The sequence below is a fragment of the Polyergus mexicanus genome, unplaced genomic scaffold, assembly GCF_030449975.1.
Source record: "Polyergus mexicanus isolate NDT 795.1 unplaced genomic scaffold, iyPolMexi1.0 SCAF_14, whole genome shotgun sequence".
In the NCBI taxonomy this organism is placed as follows: domain Eukaryota; kingdom Metazoa; phylum Arthropoda; class Insecta; order Hymenoptera; family Formicidae; genus Polyergus; species Polyergus mexicanus.
The window spans coordinates 157,593-178,759 of record NW_027223334.1 but is presented as its reverse complement, the minus strand read 5'-3'; the positions used below and the strand labels follow the sequence as shown (position 1 = coordinate 178,759).

Here is a 21,167-nt window from a genome sequence, read left to right as displayed (position 1 = left end):
AGTAGTAGGAAAAATTCAAAGAAATTTTACTAATTGTAAGTAGCGTGAAGTATTAAAAATGAATATTGGAGAGGAAGCTGAAACTCTTGTTGTGTATGCAACCAAATGAAAGTACAACGTTGCAAGAAATGTATACTTAATAGACGGCGGCGGTGGTAAATGATTTCCGGGTGATTGCTTATTTCTTCGGCAAATAGTCTGTCAATTTGCATACTATCCTCAGAGTTGGTTGAATTTATCAAGATAATTTCCAGCTACCCCCGTAATTACGCGTATAACCGTACATGTACGAGCGAAAGTAACATAGTTTACCCTGCATAGGGTTCGCAAACTCGGGACAATTTACTCCGAGTACCGACAGACTAAGATAATCACAAGTGACTTGGATAATTTCTGAAACGAGACGTAGACGTATTAAAAAAATCATCCAATTTGGAGAATAGAAAACAGCGCACATAAATATCCATTTTAATATATATAATTTTTTATTTTTTATTTTTCATGTTCTTAAATCATTAAATTGAAAAAATACAGGCAAAGCTTCGTTATATATTCTTTGTCAATTATATCACTCATTTGCTTCACGTATCCGATTTATATAGAGTTTGCGAGCCTCGTATAATACGTACTATATTACCTTCGATCTATTTTCACCCACGCCATGCTTGGTAAAATCTCCTTGAGAAAAATGTGAAGTCTGAGAGCAAGCACGAAAGAGCTGCTGTCCTTTATCTTTACGATCTTCATCGCGTTGCTTTTATTATGCTTTTGCCGCACTTTTCTTTCCGTTATTTTTCGATGTTAGAAATGCGCGCGTACACATATTAAGAAGAAAGAATAGAATAGCATATTTTGACCTTTGAATAATCCAAATAGGTAAGATAATCGTGATAGATATCGCATATCATGAATTTTACGCTACTCGTACGGTATATAAATTATGATGACATGACAATAGTATTATTACGAGTAATAGTAAAGATTTCTGGTATTTATTCGAGATTATTATTCCGCTGCTTTATAATACTTACATTTCTCGCCAAATATTGTACAATCGACATGATACAATATGTTTAAAAGCGACACGTTGGAGAATCCGTTTTTCACGCACCAGTGATAAAATGATCCGAGAAATTCGAGGAGATGCTTCATCACTGTCCGAACGAGATAAAGAGAGTATGCTGGTAACGAAAAACCTTTTGATCTGCGTGTGAATTGGAAGACTCGGGAAAACTTTAATGTAAACCAGTAAAATCCAGTTTAACGTAAGCCTTATTAGATTACATCGACTGCTGATTGGATTTAATTGACTGCTGTCTACTATCGTAGTCGGAATTAATAGATGTATTTGCATATTTTCCTGAAACGAGCTGCAGTCGCGGCACGACTTCGTCGAAAATATAAATACACATCTGTCTCAATACGTGATACGTTTGAGTTGTTGTAACTTGCTGCAATTGTCGCACATACTAAATGTGCAATTGCGCTTTAATAGTAATTATCAGAAATTCATAATGCCTAGGTCACTGAGGACGAATATCGACGAATTACCTAATTCCAAGAAACTGTTTCGAGACTAAAATTAATTATTCGACCGTCTTTCCTTCGTCAATTACATTTTGAAGTTTAAATTAGCGAGGAAATTATTAGTCGAATGTGCCAAAGTTAAATTTGTCTGTCTTTTTGATTTATGAAATAATGGAGAAATAAGGTAGAATTATTGAAATAATTTCGTTGCAATAAAAATATATACAACGATAATATTTTAATGTATTGTAAGAATCGCGATTCCATGAATGAGATAAATATAAAATCGGTGGATATTATTTAATAAATAAACACGATCGAGAATTACCATCGATATAAACGGAAGACGAGATGCTGCCTGGAGCTCTTAACGCATGTACTTAAATATATTCGAGTAGCTGCTTTATGAATATTCAAAGCTGTCATAGATAATTAATGTCGCGGACGAAATGAAACTGTTGTTTCGCACGTAAAGTGTTCGTTAATTTCGTGATTAAATGTCGGAACAATTCGCAATGCTTGTGCAAAGAGATTATGAATGATAAACCGAGACTTTGGCGAGTTGTTCGATAAGCTGGAGTTAAATCAATCTGTCGTCAATCGAATTGCGTTGCGGAAAAGATCGTTTATCAATCTCGAGAGTAAGAATAAAATAAAGTTTAATTGATAAAACCATTTGAAGAATGTATCTATGTATACGGAATGTTCAGAAATTATGCAAATCTTTTGAAACGATCGTTTACACCTACGGGGACACAGCAAGTTTTTTTTTTTTTTTTTTTTTTACAATTAGCAATAATATAATATAATATATTCATCAGCGAACGATATGCTTGCGCTTCTATAAAAACTTTCTATAAATTAAATAATCAGCGTTATCCTTTTCATTCCGAGATGCATAGCTTAATCTATAAATTATATTTGATGCCTCGGAGGTCAACAGATTATGCATAATTCAATTTTGCATTAAAGATGCATCGTGTAATCACTAACTGGGATTAAAGAGTGTAAAGGCAATGTATCAAAATTAATTTCAAGGCAAAAGAGAGAGAGTAATAAGAATAAAAGCTCGTGTAAAAATAAGAATTAATTTTGCGAATCGTGTCAACGAATTCTTTATGTCGTGCATCATCATCATGTCAAATTGATGTGTTGAATGAGGTAGCTTCGAGTCCAGTTAAAAAAAAAAAATCCGGTTTGGAAGCAATTTTCCATGCTTTCCATCCAAGATTTTACCGCTTTTCTCTCATTGAAAAGCGAAAGCCGTCGGCCGATTAGGCTAAATTAACGGGCCAACCACTCACCTTTTCTCTTTTCGCTGCTGCTTTTTCTTTTTGAAAGCTTTCTTTACTCGCAGAAGCAAAAAAGCGGCACGATCGATGGTTAGGCCTGGTGAAGCCTTGTCGCCGCTCGACATCCTGCGTCCTAATCCTCCCAACACCTGTAGACATAATACAATAAATAATTCGTAATTTCTACAATTCATAAAGAGAGTGTCTCGATGTGATTGCTAGCTCGTAAAATTATTTCAGATCGTATATAGTGGAAAGAGAATTTTTCGGCAAAGAGAGAGAATATTTTCGCAAAGTCAAACAAGTAAGCCGATCTCTTTGATTTCGATTATCTCGCCGTTTCATCGGATGTAAAAATATATTCAATCGTAATGATGCGCAGCTCGCACAGCTAAATCTCACGGGTAAACGCACGGATCAATTATCGGTCCTGTATCTCTCGATCACTGAACATTTCAGCATTAAATTCAGAATTATTTGAGCCTGTTAGCTTCCAGCTGCCACTATTCGTTCCAGTAATCCATCTATTTGTCCGCGTTAACGCGCTTCGCCGCACACATCACCTAATTCGATTAGGGACGTGCCGACTCTTCGAGTTTGCCGAGTTAAAGGAATCAGTCAAGTCGCGCAATTTTATCGTAATTCACGCGGAATAGCGTGATATTTAATCGTTTAAATTCCATTCCGAAATATATCGCAATAACGTGTTAGAACGCTATATTGTTATCGGAAAATATATTTTTTACAAGTAAGAGAATCCTTGTTTGTCAAACGTGACGCAAGTCCCTTTAATTTAATCGAGCTGGCGCGAGTATTGTATGATTTATTTTCTATAGGAGAATTCTAACGAACGAAAGAGCATCGTGCGCGCATATTGTTTATTACCGTCATTGATATAATTCACATTTCCTTGGTATTAAGTTGAACAAATTTGGATCCGTTATATAAGCTCGTTTCACGAGCTGAAAGGGCTAAATTCTATTACAGGATCCGTTGCGATTCATCGATCTCTCACTGGATCAAAGTGGATTGATTAGGTAGATACGTAACAAGCTCTCATGCTCAAAGCTGCCCTTATATTACAACACATGCATAACCGCATTAAAATTAGACAAAATTTGCATTTAGTTGGAAATTATAAACGTGTGACTAGTACTGTATCGATTATTCGTTAAATTAATATTAATATACAAAGAGTTTATATATGTATAACGTTACTATTTTGTCTCGCACGACGTCAACTCTCGTCGCAATCAAAATGTCATATAACGATGAACAATTAATTTAAAAAGAAGGAATAATTTTATTATTTATAATTGAAAAATGGTTTTCACCTTGTGTTTTAGAGAAAACATTATGAAAAGTATAAAAAAAAAATATATATATATATATATATATTGTTCTTACACATCGATACGATTTCTGCTGTCTACTGACGCACAACAAGATCGCTTTTACATTTTTACCGCAAACAATGACACAAATAATATATCGGAATGTCGCGACTTTAAGTCCTATTTATCCTATTGAAGAATTTCTAATATTAGCTTTCGTATCGGCGTTACGAGATTTTCCGATATGGACGTTAACATTGCACATTGTAAAGATTTATTCTGCTATCCTGCTTACTGTCCAATAATGGTAAATATTTTAAACGCATCCTTATATTAGCACATTTACATTTGTATATAATTTTAGATGGATAACTTGGGGGTGTAGGTCGAAATAAATCGAGCTGTATACACTTGTATACTTGATATAGTATCGACAAGAAGATATAGCTTGCGGACAATGATTGATGTTCTGACTCCTTGGCTTTTTTTTGAGAATTGAGGTCAGGACGAGGTTCCGTATTTCTTCGACATGTTACAGAGGCGCAGTTTATTATCGTTGGCATCTTATATATCGGTTTCAAAAATTTATGTCATTTAAAAAAGGTAAATGTGTCGAAAAACATCGTTATCTCGATTATCGCAACGGGACGGTTTGAATATAAATTGCGGTTTGATAGTTTTATGCAAATTTTTTACTATATAAATTGCGTTTTCTTATCAAATTTATCTCAACGTAACGAATACGCGTGTATAAAATTAAATCTAATCTAAAAATATTTGCATATTTGTTGAAATGTTGCGGAAGTTTGAAGAAAAAGTTCATCCGCGATAATACAATCGTTGTTTGTTTAGACACGATGAGTTAAACGAGCTTCATTTTCTAGTCATTACGGAATATACCGCGTCATTACGGTCGCGGATGAGAAAAAGATCAGGAACATAACCACGTAAAATTTCGCGTCATTTGAAATCATCGAGCGACGAATACGGAGAAAAAATGCTTTTGTTCGTTTATTCAATTCGCCCGCAACTAGGAACGTATATTCGAGTTTTATCGATTTATCAAGAATTATGCGCGCTCTCGAATACGGCTTATTGTTCGCTATATGGGATGGCAGTGATGATAACAAACACAAGCATAACAACGATCAAACAGAACTTCTAGTAATAAAATTATGAAAATATTGAAGGTCCTTTCGGTGTATAAAAACCTCTTTTCTAAATTTACGACAATTACGAGATAAATTTTAATATTTTTAGATGAAAGAGCTTCCATTCTTATTCTTATTGTTCTTTTACTTTCATCAGAAATGCGATACGGATGACGAGAATTATTGGAGCTAAAGAAAAATTGCATTATAAATGAGGTCTTAGTTAACAACAGTCATGTATATAACGTGTCTTGAATAAATTTTATATATTTTCTCTTATCAAGATTATAATCATTAATCATATTATTGTCTTTTTATCTGTGTGTTACATTTCTCAATAAATAATAAAACACGTTTAAAATAAGCCTATATATACATCGATTGAATAATATGTAATTTATCTATAGTAATCTATACAGTGTGTGTGTGTGTGTGTGTGTGTGGAAAAAATGCATAATTGAAAGAAAGAACGATGATTCTCTCTATCCATGTTAAATCATGGAATTTGAAATTAGAAATTTACATTTTTAATATCGCGCTTTACTGACGCAAAATCATTAGGGTCGAGCGCAAATAGAACGCGAGAGAGAAACGCAGCATCTCGAAACGAAGTCAATCAGCATTCAATCTCGGCAACGATTGACCTTACGATCAACTAATAGCTGTCTAGCTCGCCTGGATTTTCGATTTCGTTTAGTTTTCGGTTGACGCTCGGCCATTTGATGAACCTCGACAGCCAGAAAATGTTGTTTGGTGCATGTTTCACTACGCTAACAATTATTTGCGTTGAAAACTCCTCTTTCTTTACCTTCCTGCACTGTTGACGTAGACGTGATATTGAGCAACTTTGGGAAATATTATATTACCTACGATATTTCCCGACAAATACCTCTGTAATTTAGCAACAATACAAAGGAATAAAAAGAAAACACGGATACAGGATATTATACAAAATGTTAATAAGAAACTCTCTATATATATATATCTCGATGTAAGTAGGATGGGATTTATTATCTGATAATAAGTACGACCAAACTCTGAAACACATTGATTACGAACTTGGTTCAAGAGATTAGCCGGCAATGATGAGTTAGCTGCTGGCATTGCCTAAAGATACGAGATGTCTATCTATATCTGCGCGTTATTAGGTTGATATAGAGAGGGATGAGAGAAAAAGAGACAGGTAGGGAGGATAGAACAAACTGTTTTAAGTCTCATAAAGAAACATTCTCGCAATTTGCCACAGTTTTAATAAAGTTTCAATCATAAAAGTCGTAATTTTATCGCACTTTTGAATGCCTCCTAACGACGAACACGATATTTATTGACACGACATTGAAAATGTCACGTTGGATTCAAGATGAGAAATGGCATTGCGGATATATTTAAGAGAAAATTTTCTAAAAATAAATATGCTTATTTTACGAGGGATATATTGCATCTCTGATTCCTCGAATACGTATATAATTACTTAATTTTATATAATACATAGAGCGTGTTTATTTTTAATATTTATATGAGATTTTCGCAAAGTTTACTATAGCGTATTTACTAATACAATATATGTTATTTTATTCTTAAATGATATATTACGTAATTTTTCCAACAATTGACGTAAGCTTATTTTGTCATCGTAATGATCATTAGAAGGCCTTTCTTTCGCAAAGTTTTACGAATTATCGTTTTAAAAAGTTGCATTAGAAATTGCGCGTGTATGGATATATATATATATATATATATATATATATATATATATATATATTAAGTGTACAACTTTGCTTCCGCCGTTTTCCTATACATGGCTTTAGCGGTAAGTAGTGGTCGAAATAAATAGATCATAGACGTCACGCGATAAACTTGGGCATCTGTCAACGTAACCCCATAGAAACATTAGTCGATTTGTGTCCGCGTCATAAAGTTATTCTCGATTGAAAATGTCACTTTACGAGCCAAATTCTCGTCATTTGCGGAAGGTTTTAATTTTCCGCTTCAATATGAAGAAATCTGCGGCTGAGGCTCATCGAATGCTCTCAAATGCTGACGGTGAAGCCGCTATTAGTGAAAGAACGTGTCGTGAGTGGTTTCGACGCTTCAAGAACGATGATTTTCACGTCGAAGACCGGCATAGCGGTGGAAGAGAGAAGGTTTTCGAAGATGCAGAATTGGAGGCATTACTTAATGAAGACTCGAGTCAAAGTCAAAAAGAGGGAGAAAGTAGTGGCCAGCGATGGACAATACTTTGAATCATAAATGTATAACCAGTTTTTTACAATAAAGCCTTGAGTTTCGGAAAAAAACGGCGGAAACAAAGTTGTACACCTAATATATATATTTGTGACATTGACATTCTCTTTTGGAGGAAAAATATACATTTCTTTTTTCTATCGTCTTTCCCATGTCGTGTAAATCCCAACAACGAGAATCTCGAATTCGCGCATCGTTTTATGAGAGCATTAAAAGCAACGAGAAAAAAATGCTGCAAACCACGTTTGTTGGTGCATCGTGAAAACTTGTGCCCAGCTTCCCAGGAGAAAAATGCAATTTCCTGGAAGGCGGAAGGGACCGATGGAATGTGCGTAGGATTCCAGTTAATGACGCACTACGTGACACAATTTCATGAAAATGCGTACCGTAAACAATGCGGATAAGCATGCAACCGCGTGTGCGATCAAGTGTACGATCGGGACGATTGTATCGTGCGGTGATCGCACTGAAATCGAAATGAGACAAGATTGTTAAAGCCGTTTGATTTAATCTAATGCGACGCGATTGAAAAATATACTTAATCGACATCCCCTTGAACGTGACATTTTATAGATTGTTTCGCAAAAATATATCGGCGCAATTTTTTTTATTGCCTAGACTGCAAACATAATCTTATAAATTATTATAAATTTCGTGACTCTGTGATACAATCTATGATACATTGTGTCACTTTATATTATTAATCTTTTAGATAATTGAAATTAAGATTTTACTTTATATTTTAATATTTGTTATACATTACATGAACGATGGTAATTTGTACTGGAAAATCTGTCGCAATATTTTTAACAAATTCTGACGACTACACGCGCTCTACTCGTGTCAAGGAGTTCTTTTTTCATCATTAAAAAAATGGATATTTTTTATCGCTTATTATAAAAATAAAACCGTAATCTCTCGCAGAGAATTTAACATCCAGAAAAATCTGCGATAATCCGCGAGACACTTTCGACAAATTTTTGTCGACATTTCATTTAGCAAGGCAATATCTATCCAGCTTGATTGCCGAGTCAGAAGGTGTGGATTACTTTGGGTGAGTGACTGCTGCAAACAGAGCCTGATTTACAGGGATTTGTCTAGCTCTAACGTTCGCGAAAGATTCCGTTGGATATTCCGTCGCGGCCATTTGAAACGTAAACAACTGTATAATGAGGCAACACAAAGGGATTTAAAGGGATTATTCGTCAGAATCATGTAATCTTGCAGCATTTAAATTATTAGAGGATTTACTACAATAATTCATGTGACAAGCGTACGCGAATAAGATTCCTATTATTCTGCCGACATACAACTTTAAATCTGTGCATAACTCTGTACGCAGTCGTGTTGAATGACATTTATAAATTTGTCACATGTACAAAAACTATTTGGGAAATGTAATATATATATATAATAGCCAAGCACCTGATGCGACGATGCATTTGGATCGTTGGATGCAGTTTCGTCGAACATTGCAAATCTCGGAAACTATTTAGGACAACTGTTTCAACGACCGCTGCGAGGAACTTGGATGGAAATTAATGGAATCCTTGGCACAGGACATAGCGCGCGGAGATTCAGTGTTACATATCGGTAACATGCTTATGAGATGGAGAAATATCCCTTTGGACCGTAAACTTTGATCATTGTCAATTGCGATTGAGGAATCATGAGAAAAATCAAGCTCGAGGGTCACGAAATAGTATGTAAGAATCATTTTAAGAAATATATAACGAAAGAATAATTTTTCTGTATTTAAAAGTCAAAGATTATATTTTTCTTATAATTTACTTTAATATTAAATCAAGAAAAGAATAGGTGAGCGTTTAATTAATAATTCGAGCGCGTAATATAATATTCGTTCACTATTCATATTTATTCTATAAACGATATTAATATTTTTGATTGCTTAAGCGCGATTAAATGATTCCGTTGAGGAATAATATACAAGGACTATTATTCTGTTCACTAATGACAAATCCGATTAAGCCCGCGTAATGCGAATGACTCGATAAAATTCCATTGATTCGGTTACCGGATCAAAATTATTATACACGCGTAAGCGTATTAAAATTGCATTTCGATATTTACTGGCTAATTCACACTGAATCAAATGATCGGCTTTCAAGGACTGTTTCTAACGCAGCTACTTTATTCCTTATTTATGTAATTATTAGCAATAAAACTCAATGCTTTAGCGGACAAATTACAGATGGCCATATTCTTTATTCAGCGAATCGGCCAAAAAATGTATTTTACTTTTACTTAACTGTTTATTTAATAACGTTGCTCTCTCTCTACTCCTCGTTTATTTCGTTAGTTATTATTTTTGTTATTACAATTGTATTTTGATCGATATCGTTATGAAAGCGATACATATACAGTGTAAACTCTTAAAGTGTAGTTTGTTTTTTTCTAGAGGGATAGAGAGAGAGAGAGAGAGAGAGAGAGAGAGAGTTTGAAAATATATGTAGAGATTCCATAGAAAAAAACTTAAAAAAAAAAGTTTGACAATTACTTTTAATTATATCATATAAATCATATCTGTATGCGATTTACAATCTTTAAGTATAAATTCAATCTATTTTAAATGTTTCATGTTTTTTGCAAGTCCTATATAGGAATATAATCATTTAAATCCTGGTATTACTTTACATCGTTTCCTAAGTAGGAAATAAAATTATTTATTATTAATTTATAACGTATCGGATTATGTAATTAAACAGATTTAATTAAAATGCGGATTGACGATATGACAAAATCAATTACTCTGAAATATATATGTTTGTAACGTCACGATAAAAAATGGATCTAATATAAATAATTATAAAAATAGAGAAATGTTATATTATCGTACATAGCAAACAATTCATTTTATACGAATTTTCTTGAGCCATGATAAAAATTGTACGATTGAGATGACGATAATATTGGGAATTAGTCCGAGAAATAAAATGAGATTTAATTGCAGGTGACGATCAATCGAGAAGAATAAAAGATAAAAACGAAAAGTACCCGAAAGAAGAAAACGCCAGATAGTTTCCGACATGGTAAAGGATAAAAGAGCCGTAATAACAAATCGAGAAACTTTGTGAGAGGAGAAGAAGAAAAACTGAAAAGCTTAAAAGCCCTCTCGACATAATCTTGATTCACGCTTCCTATAGCAATGATATTTAGAAGATCTCAGCTTCTTTCTTTTTTTTATTTTGATCATAGACAAACGATCAGCATTGTGTTAAGTTTTCTTGAATTATTCATACAATTTCTCCTAATCTATCGAAGATGATGATAGATAAAATAAGATAGGATATTTCAAGAGAAACGCGGAATTAAAAAGTCCGTAAAAAATTATCGCAATGCTCTTTCCCAACACATGCCATTCCCATTAAAAAGATCAATTTTTTTAACGGATAAGAAATTCATTAATCTCTTGTTAATTAAATCTTAATAAAAAATTACTTCGTTTCTTCGATTTCAATGTATACAAATAGAGTTAAGATATTGATGTATTGTAGTTATATCAATAACGCTCTTTGTGCCGAAGCAATATATATATATATATATATGTGCAATATTTTCTCTCTTTCTTTGCTGTTATTTTTATTATTAAATTTAAAGATTGCGAAAAAGTCTCCGCGAAAAAGAGACGTAGCACGATAAAACACGAAAGCTCTCGATGGGGCAATCCTAGATTCTCGCGTCAGTGAATATTGAACTAAGTGCGATTTATATTACCGTAAAGTGGGGGTTCTCAGTGAACAATGCGAGATGAAAAAGAAAAAGAAATTGGATGGTAATGTGTTCAAACACACATATATAGAGCGCGCGCGCGCGCAAGCATCTTTACAAACAACATCTCAACTGCGTGAAGAATAGTCGCATTTTTTCATCCGATGAAATAATTCTTCTTATACGCGATAAAAATAATCGAATTGTTACCGACATTATGTTCTGCTAAAATATACCTAAAATATAATTATTATGCCAAATTTACATAATTTACATCGTTATTCATGCTATCCGTAAGCAAGTTACAGAGCGGGGACAGATATTTACGTAATACGTACGCGCTATTGATCACTATAATTATAAGCATGATATCTATAGCAATGTATAATCATACGCGTATTACAAGTGTTCGTTTATATACTTTGCTATAACGTAGAATGAAATGTATTCACGTAAAGCTTCTTATATAAAGCTTCTTATTCTTTCTTTCATGTCGTTTTTTTTTTTTATTCTAATTAATTTCTTTTATTCTTGAATTCATAACTAGCTTTTATTAATAATTATTTAATTAAAGACGTAGCGTCATAATATTTATATATATTGTAACATTCCATAAAAATCATGTCATCTCTTAATAATTTTACATGAGAAAATATATAATATATATAATGCTTATAGTATTACAAGCAATAAAGAAATAAAGTAGTATCAAAGTTACGACATTATATATATTTGTAAATTTTTTTTCGTATATAATTATATATAACCACATAGGGGCAGATACGCAAGACTTAATGTGAATTAATACTCTATTCATTTTATTGCAATGCGATAGAACAGATTACATGGATGTAATGAAGAAAGAGAATGAAAATTCTTACTGCGAATGAGGATCCTGCGCGCACGAATCTGTCCACGGATTCGATCGATGTGAATCCGACTATCCGACCACAAGTTTTCTTCGATAGCGGGTAACAGACAAGAGTCCAATATTTCTCCCAGATATCGGAGATTTAATGTAAATTTTTAGCGAGAAAGAGAAAAGAAGAGGTGCCACAACTTGTCAAAATTATGTAATTTTGAGTTAATTATTTCATTTTTATTCAGTAGATAAGAATGAAATTCTCTCGCGCGTCTCAAATTGAAAATTTCACACTGCCGCAAGGATCAGCATGGAAAATATGGAAGACGAACTAACTTTCTTCCGTAGAGCTCGAATAATGCGGCAAGATTTTATTTCCCATATTCTGCGCCTTCTCTCAAGCTGCGCATCAGACGCTATTACCTTCTTCACCCTGCATCGCGATCACTCGTCCACCTCTCTCATTGAACTTTCACCGCAATATTCTGCTACATACATACGAAAACAAACGTCTTTTCGCCTCTTGAATAATCCAGAGATTGCCACTCCCACACACTACCATTCATCACCCTCATTTTTATTTCTCCGCGTAAAGAAGATTGCCTCAATTCTCCGCTGAATTGTTATAGAATTTTAATAATGTATACAAACCAAGATTTCTCTCTTTGCTCGCTAATTTAGTAATGGTAAGATTTCTTCATCCCCTCCCTCCACCCCCTCAAATAATCACATTTTTACTTCGACACTTTCGCAAAGATGGATACTCTAATCGAGGAGAGAAAACCTTTTTGTTTTTCTTTTTTTCTTTCTTTTTATTATCATAAAAAATCCAGAATCTTTCACGCAAAACTACCTACTCGAATAATGATAACTCATTATTCCGTTGCACCATTATTTTCGTTTTATTTTCTCCATTTATTTTCTAGGAAAGAAAAAAAAAAGTAACAGTTGAATTTCCAAATTTTTTTTTTTTTTTTTTTTTTGTTTACTTTTTTGTACGTATAAAAATATATTTCTATTGAATTTAATATTGATATATATTTCGATTATACGAGACTAAGCGTATTTTTTTTAAACTTTAATTGTTCTTGCTATATTTAGACGGAGATAATTATTTTCGCGTATTTCTATATTAATTATTTCTATCGTAAAAGATTTAATATATATATATATATATATAATCTAAATAGCGAGCCTTTACCCTCTTCAACCCCTTCATCTTTTACGATAGAATCACTGATTACCGACGTGACAAAATTTTCAAATACAGACCATCAGTGTCAACCGCGTAAGCAATGATAGCTGTCACGCATTTCCGCAGTGCGCCCTTTTCACCGGGGGTTCTCCAATCTGACAAGAGAGAGAGAGAGAGAGAGAGAGAGAGAGAGAGAGAGAGAGGTCGCGCGTAGACGGGTCTTCGCAGGGGGTCTGAGTGATTTTTTTTTTCCTTTTTTACAGTGATCGCATGTAAAAACGGAGGCACCCTCCTCCCTGCGCGGAAGTAGACGCTCGCTTAACGCCGATGCAGTACGCGCGTCGCGACGTCCGGCCACCGACTGTCGGCTGTGCCTCGATGGGACGTCGACGCGATACCCGAAGACGTCCGAGGACGACCGACGAGGACGCCTCCGACGTATCGGCATTTATGCGCCACTGTTGGAGAAATTCACTGCAATTTCTCCTATAGGATACACCTAATGCATCAGTTAAGCTGCAACTTTACCGCTGTCGATCATCGTCTTGTCACTTTGAGGCGAAAACGTTTCCGAAAGAACCAAAAGAGTCATTCGCCAAGTGACATTTGATCGTTGATACTTGAATTATCCGAGAATCGATGCAAATGATTTCAATATACGATTTTTATTAGGAAACTCAAACTTTATGCCGTCCGTGTTTATTTCCTATGAAAAAAAAAAAAAAAAAAAAAAAAAAAAAAAAAAAAAAATCCGCACAAATAATTAAAATCTTTATTTTATATTTTATCGTAAATTTATCAATTATTATTACATGATATGTGTGATATGTCAAGTAGATTGAAAATTATGACTTGGAAAAAACTTTATAAGAGAAGTAAAAGAGGCATCTTCTATGTCAAGTAGTCACCGCACACATTTATGCATGCTTTTAAGTAGTAGCGATCAATGATGAGTCCAGACTATCGTACACGCGCGCATACACGTACTATTCGCTCTAGTTTTTTACTTTTGCAAAGATAAAATATTGCGTTTATCAATTGTTTATTGAATAGAATTAACTTAAAATTCTCGCGATTTTATAAAGATCAATATGGATAAAGAAGAAATTTAAGAATTACTTGATTTTTCATCCACGCAATCTCAATTTGAAACCAAGTATTGCTATTTTGTAAATATCCTCTTATCGATCATGATTCTACTTTTATATGCAATAAAAACTAATCTTTAGCGCGTTCTCTTTTTCTCCTATATAATATAACTTGTAATATTTCCGCGACTACGGCTATAAATTTTCTCGTCGTTGAACAAGAATTAAACAAAAATTCTGTCATCTTGATAGAAATAATCTTGTACAAACATAATTAAGTATCATTACGTATGTTGTTGTTGTTTTACTTTAACGTTAGTGACGGTGTCTCATCAAGTAGATATTGATTCATCTCTATAAATACAATATTTCATAATGAAATTATTCAGAGGGATTTAAGCAATTAATATTTACAAAATATATAAGATTTACAAAATATATAATTTTTGCTAATAATACATTATTTTATTGACATTGTCATAAAATTTAAATAATGTCAATGATAAATTAATAAGAATCATTTCACAAAAATTTTATTTTCTTGCAGATTTCTACGCATTCCATAATCGTTTAAATTAATAAACGAAAAACGATAAATTTGTTCAAATTATATCGCGCAAAATTTATCTCTATCAAGTGCGTTTTCGATAATTAAATTTGACGTCATTACCAAGAGTAATTAGAATTGCTAAACTCGTACTTTGTATAGGGAATAGATGTGTAGATTAAAGCACAAGAGAAGCTCACATTTCTCTTGAAATTAATGTGGGACGTGTTATAAATAAAATCTAACAATATAAGTTTTTCTTATAACTTAAACAGTTGGTGGTATTTGTATAAGAGCACATCTCTACACCCGCTGTGCATAAAATATGTGAATGAAATATGTAATCGTTTTGCTTGATTTATTTAAATGCGACGATAAATAAATAACATTTGTAATTTATGCCAATTTATATCGATTTATAATCGAGAGATTTTGGCCATCAAATTTTGCAAAAACGCGCTATTATTTAAGAAATTTCTACAAAATATATTTTAGCAATACTGTAATACTTATACAGTACAAACTATTTTCTATTAATTACTAGAATTAATATTTATATATTACGTGGAGAATTGCTCACGTTCTTTTTTTCAAAATTTAAAGCATTAAAGAGTTTGATTTTTAACCGCTTATAATATTCTCTTAAACGGAATCAATGTATTATCACTGATAACAATGATTTCATAAGTATAGCACTGAAAACAGTGAAATCTTATTAAGAAGAATCAGTTAGTGATCAGTTAATGGCTGATTTTTCAATGAAATATCTTTTATTGTCATAATTGTAATTAAACATAAGACGAAATAGTAAAGCGTAAAAATATTATTTTTATTAGAGATCAATAAAATACTCATCAATCTTTGATAAAATTTTATTACCGCTTTAATCAGTGACATTTTCATTAGTTTGGTTTAAAAGAATATATATATATATATATATATATATATATATATACCTTCTTTTTCTTTCTTTTCGAATCCTGTTTAGCGGATTCGAACTATATTTAGCCAAGACTCAAACCCTGCTTAGCGGAGACTCGAACCTCCAACTCTGTTTAACCGACTCAAACCTGCTACTTTTGTTCTTTCTCTAGAATTAAGATGGCATTACATGCGTCATACGATAAATTTGTCGAACGTATTGATTGGCTGTCGGATAGAGATTTTCTAGAGTTCTAAAATTTTCTACGAAAATAGCCAATCAGAGCATTCAATAAAGTCTTCTCTCCTTTTCCCTCTTTTTTTCTCCTACTCTCGTAGCCTTCTCTCTCTCTCTCTCTCTCTCTCTCTCTCTCTCTTTTGCACTCTTTCCTATTGTGCTTTCTTCCTCACGTCCTTCTTCTCTCACATTCTTACGTCCCGCTAATTTCGTGTAGCGTGTGTGTGATTTAAGAATTAACATTTATTTTAGCATAAATACAGTAAATATAATAGAGAGACTATAAATGAGACAAAACTACTGTTGATTAAACTTCTTCGCATAAGTTTCTTTTCTCGTCTTTTTGTTTCTTTTCAGTGCGAGAAACATGTGTTTCTTTTGCTTCAAGTGTAGAAAGTGTAAATAACAGCGATCACCGCTGTGAGATGTGAGAATAGTTTGTAACGCGCGTGGAGGGAAGAGAGAGAGGGGTTCATTACAAAACAAGACCCGCGCGCGTGCTATACATAAGTACGAAGAACATAAAGTAAAGTAACGTAAAGATGGAAGCGATGGATACGACGGTGGGTCCGCATCCGAGAAAAATGCATAATAGTTACGAGGACGAAGAAGAGCGAAAACACTTTCAAAGAATTGTCGCCGCGTTCAGATATTACAAGTAAGTGTCCAATGAGAGAGAAATAGGTCGATTCCCTTATCTCTTCTCTACGAACCTTGTATTCTCAATGAACATTGACAAGAGATGACCGGTTTGATCAAGTTGAGAAAACTTGTCGCCTTTTATCGAAATTACATCAATGTCAATGAGCAATTTGATAGAGATATTTCATTGTTGTGTTAACAATTATTTATTGTAAGAATCTTAATTTCTGCAAGCTATTATTATTCATAGAAATCCGTCCTTCATAATATATAAAACTCTATAAATAATATTTACCGAATTGCAAAGTATAAATTTACAATAACAATTATTTATATGCGACACTTTTATTCATTTATAATTTTTTTTTTATCTGCACAGAACACATTCTCTGCTGCGGGTAAGAAAAACAGAATCTTACTTTCTCAATCTACCGTCGCATCATCAGAAACTTTTATCAAAGTACAAGGAGCATCTACAAGAAATAAAACGGTGTATTGAAAATAATGATCAAATTATAAAACTTATTATAAAGGATGTAGCCCATATATTTGAAAATGTATGCCCATCTACTGCACAAGTTGATAGCGTAAGAGATATTTATTTTTAATACTTTCTTATTATATATACTAATAATAATAAGTACAATTTATATATTACAATCTGATTATTCGATAAAATTTTATCAATATTATTTGCACTATAATCAACATCTTGAAACATTGGATTTATTAATCATATTTCTATATTTAAATTTACTAGTAATGTTTCCTGCATATTTTCATAATGTTCCATTGAAATATATATATATAGATTTATGATTGCAGATACTAAATCCACGTTCTGTTATGGCAGACCAAGAGAAAGTTCAAGCCACCATTAGGCAGTTGGTTCGGGATTGGAGTGCGGAAGGTACCGAAGAACGAAAAACGTGCTATCAACCAATCATAGACGAAATATTGTATCAATTCCCATTAGAACATTGGTATGATTATCTATAATTATTGTGTAAGCAGTTACTATTAATATATAAAGAAAATAGAGAAAAAACAAAGGAAACTTGCAAAATGCTTCAGAGATTTTAAGCTATCATTTTTTCATCACAAAAGTTTATTTATCATAAAGTTTAATTAAAAATTTCTTCCATTTGACAATGAGAAAATTACAATTTGATTTAAAATCTTAAGACGTTGCACAGAAGCTTCCCTTGTAAATTGTATTACAACACTATAATATTGAGGAAAATATTGAATACATTTCAATTTTCAGGACGCCTTCGGACGTACATGTTTTAGTACCTGGTGCAGGATTGGGTCGACTCGCCTTCGAAATTGCGAAACGAGGATATACTTGTCAAGGAAATGAATTCTCATTGTTTATGTTGTTTGCATCAAACTTTGTATTAAATAAGTAAGTGATAATGTATAACAATATTGTATCAATTTGGCTAATAATAATAATAATTGTTTTTTTCAACATAGGTGTAGGGATGTAAACTTGTATCAAGTACATCCATGGGTACATCAATATACAAACAATTTGAAACCGGAACATCAAACGCAAGCGGTTTCCTTCCCCGATGTAAGCCCAAGTGATCTTCCGGGAACCGCACAATTTTCTATGACTGCGGGTGACTTTCTAGAGGTAAATAAATATATAATGTATCATGTATAAGTGTAATAATAAGTAATAATAATAAATCTATACACAACTTATTTCAGGTTTATACAGAAGATAATCATTGGGATTGTGTCGCGACATGTTTCTTCATAGACTGTGCCAATAACGTTGTACAATTTATCGAGACGATCTATAAGATTCTAAAACCAGGCGGAATTTGGATAAATCTCGGACCATTACTATATCACTTTAGCGATTTACCGAATGAAGAATCGATCGAGCCGAGTTACGATTCTATTCGTGATGTTATTCTGGGCTTTGGCTTTCAATTAGAGGTATTTTTTTTTTTCTTTTTTTTCCTCCTCCCAAGTATGTTTATGAAAATAGTATATATATTTTCAGAAGGAAAAGACGCAGGTAAAAACCCGTTACGCTCAGAACATTAATAGCATGTTACAATGCGAATACAATAGTGTATATTTTGTATGTCGAAAACCTTATGAACCTGACAGCACAAATCGCAATGGCGCTGCAACTAACGGTATGCAAGAACAAGAGAACTGAATAAAACAAAGTATTTTACTTGTGAAGAAACATATTGAACATTAAAAAATTATTATTTAAATGCACTCAAATTTCTCACATTATTGTGTGAAATAGTTCTGCGACTGTATAATACATAAGGCTTATATTTTCTCTTTTTTTTTTATCCTGAATTTTTTTCAATTTATTTAACTCGTTTTATACAAGAGTTTTCAATGGTACTATGATATATTGTTCGTAGTTTCAGTATCTTCACGAAAGCAATAGACATTATTTTGCGAAATTTATCAGTGTACCATAATTCCAGACAAAAATATCTTATCTATTATATATTTTTGTTTATTGTATGATTATGATTGGAATCAAAAGTATATACTCTGACAAAGATTTAGGAATATTTAAAAACCAGTGATTCTCATACTACACATACACACACACACAGCATACATAATTGTATATTGACATGCACGCGCAATGTTATTACATGTATGTGTGTGTATGTGTATAAAGCAATTATATTAAAATTAGAAAATGAAACAAATATATCCAATACATTTTTCTCTGCTTTATTACAAGTTTTTATTGAGATATTGTACAAATAATGTGGCAATTTGATCAATTCTACTTTGCTGCATTTTACTATAAATTAAAAACTGTCTCCGTAATCTCATTAGTTTCGCTGGTGTGCCTGTGCTTTGTACAATCACATTGGAACCTGATATCTTTATATTGTTGTTTATTCCCAGTTGTTGCGCCGATAATATTGCCTTTGTGATAGAAGAAAAATATATATTTATTATTAGCGCCTATCTTCATAATTATACAAATCTTATATGTATAATGAAAAAGTGTTATGAAAACAAAAAAAAAGCAAAAAAAAAATGTGACCATTATGCACTCAGATTTCAATATATAATAATTCTTTTTATCATTGACATATTAAAATTGTAAATAGCTATATGGGATCACTTACGTTTATTACATCTTTTGTTATTGTATCTAATTCATACAAATAATTCGTAGATGCTAATGGTGGCTGAAAATATAAATATTTATGTAAAATATTGGACACTGGAAAAAAAAAGAGAAAAAGAAGATACCGACACATTGGGTACTTTGATTTGGTTTTGGTGATTTAACTTGGTAAAGCGATTTATAAATTTCATCGAACATTAATTCGTCTTCTGGTGTAATTGCGAAAAGTGGATAATCCCATCGGTTTTTACTATCTGGTGTTTCATACCTATTGAGGAGTTAATATTTAAACATTTATTTGACAGAGATATTTCCTTGACAGATTTCTTCTGTAACTATCATTATTACTATTGTGTAATTACCTTACTACAAGCGAGTCAAAAATTTCTCTATTATATCGATCTAATTCGACTCGTTTATTGTTCCACAACCAAGCATATTCGACTGGTATATCACAATGTATCGTGCATTGAGGAGTCTTGTATAATTTGGTCATACAGTAAATTTCGTATCGATATCCCTTAATGTAATTGCTACCATCAAATATGAGTAGATCGCGTGTATTGAGCCTACGTTGAATGTCCGATTTTATGGCGCTTCTAATTGCTTTTTCTTTTTTGGAATCTAAAACACAGTGGATAAAAAATACATTTACGCTCAACATTGAAATATTTGTTAAACATATCAAATTTTATTTTATACTTACCCGCGTAAAATACATTTTTATCGTAGCCTCCCTTAATTATCACATCATATTCGCTAATTATTTCTACATTTTGTCCACTACTCTTTAGCATGTTCTCAAAATACTTCTTCAATTCAAGACTTCTCGTTGTTTTACCGCTACACGGGATGCCAGTTATTATTATCAGCGGCATTTTAGCATAATATAACAAATATCAGGATCAAAGGAAGTTCAATCTTTACATATTCACATTCTCCAACTTCTTACAAGAATATCAATCATATAAATTATATAAATTTCTAACAAATAAAATATATTATATATAAATTTATTTATAATTTACAGTTTTTTTGACGTAGCAAGATCATACGAAGGATCGATTGGAGGTTAGAATGACGAAAAAATTCTGAATTGATTTTGGAGACCTCGCGCGGTGACAATGTGAAACGTGAAACTATAGTTTCAGAATAACCAACACTGAGAAATACCGCCATTCGGGTGGGGAATCGGAACACAGCGCAGCATGGTTGACAGAGGATTCTGTGTCCAATCGTGACGTGTGGAAATTCTCTATTC

At 32.7% G+C, this 21,167-nt stretch overlaps 3 protein-coding genes and 1 long non-coding RNA gene across 11 annotated transcripts in view; 2 read left to right on the top strand and 2 right to left on the bottom strand.

Moving 5' to 3' along the window:
• Window positions 1–13,686, bottom strand: part of Wake (wide awake) — a 69,777-nt gene extending 56,091 nt beyond the window's left edge. For 4 of the 7 annotated variants that reach the window (XM_070307626.1, XM_070307631.1, XM_070307633.1 and 1 more), the window contains exons 1-2: window positions 13,412–13,686; window positions 2,832–2,968 (exon numbers count right to left, since the gene is read on the bottom strand). In XM_070307626.1, the coding sequence (XP_070163727.1) occupies window positions 2,832–2,968; window positions 13,412–13,414 (140 nt within the window). In that variant the 5' untranslated portion in view covers window positions 13,415–13,686. Of the gene's footprint in view, window positions 1–2,831; window positions 2,969–12,158; window positions 13,031–13,411 lie in introns of those variants that run through there. The other 3 variants (XM_070307628.1, XM_070307630.1, XM_070307627.1) reach the window with 3 other exon arrangements.
• LOC138939641 (uncharacterized) overlaps window positions 1–13,969 on the top strand; it is an 86,051-nt gene extending 72,082 nt beyond the window's left edge. Inside the window, exon 5 of the long non-coding RNA XR_011447877.1 lies at window positions 13,598–13,969. This is a non-coding gene — a long non-coding RNA (uncharacterized lncRNA). The remainder of the gene's footprint in view (window positions 1–13,597) is intronic.
• A 2,343-nt stretch (window positions 13,970–16,312) lies between these two features.
• On the top strand, window positions 16,313–19,793 carry LOC138939436 (carnosine N-methyltransferase). The gene is made up of 7 exons (XM_070307219.1): window positions 16,313–16,786; window positions 17,150–17,357; window positions 17,596–17,753; window positions 18,038–18,178; window positions 18,250–18,412; window positions 18,490–18,723; window positions 18,791–19,793. Exons 1-7 carry the CDS (start codon window positions 16,671–16,673, stop codon window positions 18,950–18,952), a joined length of 1,182 nt encoding a protein of 393 aa, XP_070163320.1. The 5' UTR covers window positions 16,313–16,670; the 3' UTR covers window positions 18,953–19,793.
• Window positions 19,477–21,019, bottom strand: LOC138939437 (protein KTI12 homolog). Of its 2 annotated transcripts, none has more exons than XM_070307220.1 (6): window positions 20,935–21,019; window positions 20,613–20,853; window positions 20,269–20,530; window positions 20,036–20,174; window positions 19,905–19,967; window positions 19,477–19,698 (listed from the first exon to the last, which is right to left on the bottom strand). In XM_070307220.1, the coding sequence occupies exons 2-6, from the start codon at window positions 20,782–20,784 to the stop codon at window positions 19,501–19,503; spliced, it is 834 nt and encodes a 277-aa protein (XP_070163321.1). In that variant the 5' UTR covers window positions 20,785–20,853; window positions 20,935–21,019; the 3' UTR covers window positions 19,477–19,500. The 2 variants fall into 2 exon arrangements, with proteins under 2 accessions (XP_070163321.1, XP_070163322.1); XM_070307221.1 differs by having other exon boundaries at window positions 20,613–20,850; window positions 20,935–21,015.
• Between the last annotated feature and the right edge of the window lie 148 nt (window positions 21,020–21,167).